This window comes from Bremia lactucae, linkage group LG1 (assembly GCF_004359215.1).
Source record: "Bremia lactucae strain SF5 linkage group LG1, whole genome shotgun sequence".
In the NCBI taxonomy this organism is placed as follows: Eukaryota; Oomycota; class Peronosporomycetes; order Peronosporales; family Peronosporaceae; genus Bremia; species Bremia lactucae.
This window is the reverse complement of record NC_090610.1, coordinates 14,172,647-14,179,933: the sequence shown is the minus strand read 5'-3', so window position 1 is coordinate 14,179,933 and position 7,287 is coordinate 14,172,647. Positions and strand designations below refer to the sequence as shown.

General features: G+C 47.8%; 1 protein-coding gene across 1 annotated transcript; it reads left to right on the top strand.

Annotated features, from left to right (window-relative positions):
• Positions 1–660: 660 nt before the first annotated feature.
• CCR75_002023 (uncharacterized protein) lies at positions 661–4,359 on the top strand (the record flags this gene model as incomplete). Its single annotated transcript, XM_067960123.1, has 1 exon — positions 661–4,359. The coding sequence occupies one exon, from the start codon at positions 661–663 to the stop codon at positions 4,357–4,359; it is 3,699 nt and encodes a 1,232-aa protein (XP_067815246.1).
• Positions 4,360–7,287: the final 2,928 nt, after the last annotated feature.

Below are 7,287 nucleotides of genomic sequence, written 5' to 3'. Positions count from 1 at the left end.
ATGCTGCTGTCTCAAGAGTTCCATCTGTTGAGCACCCAGTTCTCTCAACACCTCTGTGTGTTGAGAGCCTTGCTGGTGAAGCAAGGCTACTTTTTCTTGGGCTCCGTCGAGTTCGTGTTGAATGAACTCGGCTATGGCCGCATGCTGTTCATCTCTGCCCAGAGTGAACAGCATAGCGCCAACGGCTGGCCCGCCTACGATCGAACTCATCCCTTCGATCGCTCTCCATTCGAGGTCACTCAAATGAGGAAACCTCTTACGCATTGCGTGATAACCTTCTTGAGGGGCTTGGAAGCTCCCTCCTTCTTCATCCGATATGTCCATGTTGGATGGAACGTGCGTGGGCCGTTGAACGGACTACGACGTGCTACCAGGTGTAACGGGGCACCTTTCACTAGTACTGATTAGTACTAGTGACGATTGGCGGGGTTGATTTAGACTAAAATCAACCAATCAATAGAGCTAATATCAAAATGCATCAATAATACCAAATCTCCCTAAATTAATATTAACAAAAAAATTGAATTTGTAAATTGGCATAATCAATCAGCATGCACTATTTTCTGAAAATATTAATTCTGACATAAATTTTGTACCGTCTTAACTCGAGTCTCACCGCCACTAATTATAAACAATCACACTGATTGGCATTAGTCGAGCATGGACCCGTTCGAGGAGCTGCGCAAGCACGCAGGCGGCGCGCATCCGCATAAAGCCAAACTGAATGTAGTTCTAGAAGCTGTTTGCGACGTCATTCACGAGCGCCGCTCCAATGATAATTGCCGAGTTCCCATATCGCCAACTGAGTATTTTGCTGCGCTAATGACAGCACTCGAAGCCGCGTCAGACTCTCATCGCCAAGAGATCACACAATTGCTCAACATGGCTTTACCGGAAGTGCCAGATGCTGTACTTCGAGGCAAGTTTTCTGCTATTAGCAAGTGTCTTACCACCATCTTGCAGGAGGCGGAGGATGTAGCTCTTTTGCGTTCCGCCAGTGCCTGTCTGTCCCTGACACTATTGGCACAGGAGCCATCCGCTATAGCATGGGGACGTCCTGAGCTTCTGCAAAGCTTCCATCTGCTACTAGCAATGGCAACGGACCCGCGTCCTAAGGTGCGTAAAGCCGGCCAGAAGTGGACCGTGGACATTCTGGAGCTCCACGCCGCCAAGGGCTGCGAAGCCTTGTCCACACATATTGCGAGCTTTGCAGAAAACGTATTCGCGAGCTCGAAGAAAGGAGGTAAAGATGATCAAAGGCTTGTGCTTCTTGTCGCCTTCTTGAAGCTGGCGTTGCCACTGTTGCATCGGAAAGTTGTAGCTTCGCTCGTTGCGGCGCTTGCTAAGTTCCTTGACGCTGGATCTAAAACGTTGCGTCTTGTGACGTACGAAGCACTTGATGCACTGAGCGCTGCGCCTGAGTCGCAGCTAACGGCGGATGCCCTTATAAAGCTCATCCTGGCTGTCCTTGACGCTCAGAGTAGTAATTGTATGTTGGCTCAGGGTGGGCCCATGGCTATCTACGCTGTGCGCATTCCTTCTGCAGCGCTTTTACGTCTTGCTGCCGTGGATGCTGTAGCAGGTCGTGAGTTTTTACCTCGTGTAGTTAGTAGTGTGTGCTCTCACATTGCTACTGACAATGATCGAGTTCAGCGCCAAGCTACTCGCTCGTTGCTTGCGATCCTAAAAGCGATACTGAACCCTACAGTGCTTGCGACTGAAGGCACATTTCAAGATCTTGCGAGTGTTATGGCCTCTATACAAAGCCTTACATCGCTGCGCTTCCAAGGCGCGTGGAGTCATACTTTCCCGCTAATTGCCGAGTTATTTCGCTATTATGGACCCGCCAGTCGTCCGGCGCTCGAGCCCCTTCTAATCACGTGCTGCGAGTTGCACGAGGCTGCGGACCAACTACCTCAACAGCAACAAGATGGAAAGGACACCCAGGCGCTGTCTCGGCTCTTCGCTATGGCTGCTGGTGCTGCTGTCGAGGCGTTGGGGCCTCGTGCCTTCCTTGAGGTCGTTCCTATTGACCATCCTACCGAGATTGTGAGCGAACAGCGTGCGTGGCTTTTGCCGGTCTTTTGCGATGGGCTGCGTACGGCGCAGGGTGGTAATGAACTAAAATTTTTTGCTGACGCTGTACTACCCATGGCCCGTGCATGCGAGGCCGGAGCACGAGAGCCAAGCGCGACCCCGCTTGAAGCTAAAAAGCTACAAACTCGCGCGATTCAATTATGGAGCCTCTTTCCAAGCATTTGCTCGCGTGCCGTGGATATTGATACACACTTTAAGAAAATTGCGAAGGTCCTTGCTAGCGCCATGGCAGACAAACGCTACCCGGAATTGCGTCTTGCAGTCTGCCAAGGACTTCAAGCTCTTGTAAAGCGCACACGCGTGCTTCAGCAGTCGGTGACTCGCTGCTACCACCGTGAGACGGCGGATGTCGAGATGGACAATGGCGAGGATGAAACTGAACATAATGAAGACGAAGGAGAGAAGCTGGACGAAGAAAAGCTTGGACGTGACCGTGCTGCATTAGGTAAATTTTCAGCACGGTATGTGCCTCTACTGCTCTCCTTTGTGGAAGAAATCGACCCAGACACGGATTCTGAGCGTGCTCAGGTGCTCTTGGATACACTCGAAGGATTCGCCTCACTCGGTGATGGTCCGCTTATTAGCACTTCATTTAAAATGGTCGTTCAAAAGCTCTTGGAGGCCACCACCGAAGCCAAACGTTTAGAGTCCGAGGGTACTGGAAGCAGCTTGAAGCGTGCAACCAAACTTCGACAGACATCGCACGCGCAGATGGCTCTTGCATTGGCTCTTTTGTCACACGTAGATGACACCAATGTGGAACTCCTGTACCGTGTCACCAAGCCATACATTCTAGACGATGCAGATGCATCTATGCAGAAGCGTTCATATGCCGCCTTGGTGGCTATATGCGATTCTCATCCGAAGTTTCTTTCGGAGAAGTCTCAGCTACAGGATTTGACACGTGCGATTTGTGAGTCGCTCCTCACGTGCTCTGTGCCCGCGAAGAAGATGCGTCTTCGCGTGCTTGCTCATTTAATCCGTGCATTGCAAGGTCAGTCAGCCAACGACGGCTTGGCTGAGAAAGAGTTGATTCCAAATCTTGTCGGTGAAATCATGCTTTGTACGAAAGAAGCTAATGGAAAAGCGCGTGAAGCTGCTTTTGAGCTCTTAGTGGCCATGGCCATGTTGTTACGCGCGCGTGACCCGCAAAATGGACTCATGGAGTTTATCAAGATGGTTTTAGGTGGTTTGGCCGCTCACACGCCTCACATGCGTAGCGCTGCGGTGATTTGCCTTAGCCGGTTAGTTTTTGAATTCGGTCGTGAGGATTCCGCCATTGCTCAAGCTATGCCGGAGCTCCTTAAGACAGTTCTCATGCTGCTGCATGAAAAGGCTCGAGAAGTGATTAAGAGCGTCATTGGTTTTATGAAGCTTGGAATTGCAGTATTGCCTAAAGACCAACTGAGGCAGTTTCTTCCTGATATAATAAATGGTTTACTGGTCTGGATTGGCGAGAGCAAGAATCGTTTTCGCGCAAAGACCCGCATTATTTTAATTAAGCTGTGCCGTAAGTTTGGCTGCGAGCACGTGGCTGCTCTCGTCCCTGAGGAGGATCGTGCCTTAATCCGCCACATCAAAAAGACCAAGGAACGTGAAGACAAGAAGAAGTCGGAGCTTATGGCCGATGCTGCTAAGCGTCGTACAGCCAAGAAAGACCGCCATGCTTTTGAAGAGTTTATGGCTGACTCGGACGAGGAAGTAGAAGACGACGAGGCCGCGGCGATGCAAGTACTGAAGCGCAAAAAGAACTTGCACAGGAAGGGAAAGGATGGAAAAATTATCCATGAGAAGGAAGACGATATTGTAGATTTTCTTGAGGACAACGCTGCCGTCAAGAACATTTTTTCGGCGTTCAGGGGCAAAGACGACGACGCTAGTAGTGATGATGACTTTAAGATGAGCAAGGATGGACGTTTAATAATTCCTGGGGATGATGACGATAACATGGATGACGGTGGTAACGAAAATAATGATGGAAACAAATTAAAGCGGGATGTTGTCTCGCAGCTAGAGCGCATGGGCATTCACCACAATAAATCAAAAGCTTCAAATGGCCAACTCAAGCGCACTAGGGACGACGATGGCAGCAATGGTCGAGAGTATCGTGCCAAAAAGGCAGGGGGCGACGTAAAGAGGAAGAATAAGCTCGAGCCGTACGCATACATTCCGCTAGACCCAAAACTCATGGCTAAACGCAACAAGCGGAAGGCCGTGACGCGGTATGGCGGTAGTGTTGGAAAGAGGCGGGGAAAAAAGTAGGTCTTAGCTTAGAAGGCGCCAATAGACATTAGGCTGTGACGAAGTCGCCGAATATATCACTTTGTGCCTATTCCTGGGGAGTACTAACAGCAGCCATGCCACTGAGCATACGGTCAAAGCCATTTGTGGATATTCAACCAATGTGTCATGCTGTTCATTCGGTACTGATTTTGTTTTCTATGATAGGTAGTATTGTCGCTGCGATTTATAAATAATCATTTGTCGAACTCAGTGTATAATAAGTGATGGAACACAAAAAAGCACAAGGGTTAAAATGAATATTTGAAATATGTTAAGCAATTTTAAATCAATCTGGAGGAATCATCAAGCCCACGAGCTTGTACGACTTATGAAATTTATAGAACCAACATTGTACATGTAACGGGGTGTATCGTTACATGAAATTAACACTTAAAGGTTGTTAATTAATATGTTATCTAAAAGGTAGATAATACTTAAAGAATATTACTTTACATTGTAATATTCGGAAAGCTTATCCATTGGTAGATATAGGCCAATTTATCTACTTGCTCCGCGGTCCAGTCATAACTGGACGCGCGCAAAGAGAGAGACAGATAAGACTTAATTACATGTCTTGTATTGGTTTATAATTAAGTTAGTATTAAATAGATAGAAACAGAAGAATTTATTTATATTAAATTTAGTGTTGCTCACTTTAAACCCTCTTTAAAGCAAGTGTTTTAAAGAGAGGCTTCCTCTGCACGTACTGGTGTACGTGAAGTGACGTGAGGACTGAAGCAGTGCGAAGTGGACTTGTACTGAAGCAGTACAAGTCGGCAGTGCCCCGTTACACCTAGTAGCACTTTGTAGCCCGTTCAAGGACCACAATTCTATCATCTAACATGAAGATGTCAGATGATAATGGAAATACGCATCTTTTTTTCGCGTGATAGCTACTCCTTTCTAAGTGACATAGAAAGGAGTGCGGTCGAACGAATGAGTTCGACCGTGGGGAATGATGCCATCTTGGTCATGCTGTCCGGTTTGGATAGAGATACCTTCCCTTCAGCCATCGCCAAGTTCATAAAACATGAACTTGACGAGGGAAGGAGAAGGTAGCCTTGCTTCATCAGCAAGGCTCTCAACAGGCAGAACTGTTGAGGTCACAACAGGTACAGACCCCTGTACCTGGGATGACGCACACGCGTCGTCCCGAAAACCTCAAAGATAGACATCTTTAGGTATAGGGGTTGTCGAGTTGGACGATGCCATAAGGGCTCGTCAAATCGTCGACGAGCAAATGCAAGTCGTGTTTGCTCAGTCAAATTTGGCAGGTCGTGCCGAAACTTGGGCACTAGGCCTTAAGTTGCGCGACCCATATGTCTTTGGGTCGCTAGAGGGTTTTAAAGCCCGGCTCAAACAGACGTTTGAACCGCCTAGGGCTGAGTTCAGAGCTCGATCAGAGCTTCTGAAACTCAAGCAAGGCAAGCGTGATGTTCGCGCTTTGCTATGCTCAGCACATACGACTCTTAGCGAGTTGTATCACGAGCAACCCATGTCATGAACACACGTTGATTACGGTGTTCATGCAAGGTCTTACGGATGGTCCCGTAAAGACCCACCTGTTCGGCTTCGAACTGGATACGCATGAAGAAGCAACATCCGTTTCGGAATAGGAGGATTTTAGCTTGAGACAGGCACAAGCTAATTCGTCATCGTATCGTCCTCCATGACGACACGAGCTTTGAGGTCTAGAATCTATGGACCTCTCTTACCTCGAAAGCGAGAAACCTCGCGTTCTCAGCAGCTCATCGATGGACGAAAGTGTCCTCGATGTGAAGACTCGGATTGAGAGAGATACTACTTAATCCTGGGAGTCACTTAATACAAATCCTCTATACAAGGTTTGATTGAATTCAGGATGTATTCTCTTGAACAGTTCCATGCGAGTTGCCCAAGGATAAAGGCACTCGACATGAGATCAAGCGCAAACCGGGCTCGAAGTACTGTGTCATGAAGCAGTGGCCCCACTGCCTCGTGATCAAGTACTTGCGATCGATAAATTCTTCATCGATCAATTAAAAGCGGGCCATGTGAGGGAGTCAACCTCCCTACATAGCTCTCCGGCCTTATGTGCGAAAGGCCACAGGAGTGTGGCATATAGTGCACGCATTTAATCAACTGAATGCTGCAACGGTACCGGCTCAAATGCCGATAGCACGAAAAGACGTAATCATTGATGGTATGTCAAAGAGTACTATCTTTTCGTCAATGGATCTGATAGATGGATTCTATCAGATCCTTATGCGTGAACAAGATATCCCGTTCACAGCAGTAAGCACCACAAGCGGTATGCTATGGGAGTGGCTAGTAATGCTACAGGGGCTTAGTAACGCCCCTGCAATATTCAACAGATGCGTAACGTATTTGTTCAGACCGGTGCGAGAATTTGCACCGAGTTATTTTGACGATGTATTCGTCCATAGCCGGGCCATGGACGGAAGACGGACGTGGAAGTTCATAAAACTCACGTTCGTCAGGTTCTTACACTTATGCGAAAGCATTAGTTGTATGCAAATCTCAAGAAGTGTCTATTTGCTGTAAGCGAAATACCACTTCTTGGGTGCATCACCGGTAAACACAGCGTGCGCCTTGATACCGAAAAGATCAAGGCAATTACCGACTGGCCAGTTCCAGTCGATGTCAAGGGACTTAAAAGTTCCTTGGATTAGCGGCGTACTTGCACAAGTACTCCCGCAATTATGCCGAGATGACACTTCATCTCTCTCGTCTCTTAAAAAAGACGAGAAATTGCTATGGAACGCTGATTGTCAGTGTTCCTTTGAAGGTATCAAACAAAGCTCTATGCAATCGCCCATCTTGGCGATTGCAGATCAAGACAAACCATTTTATGTGGTCTGTGACGCCAGCGATTTCGCAATCGGCTGTGCGTTAATGCAATACGAT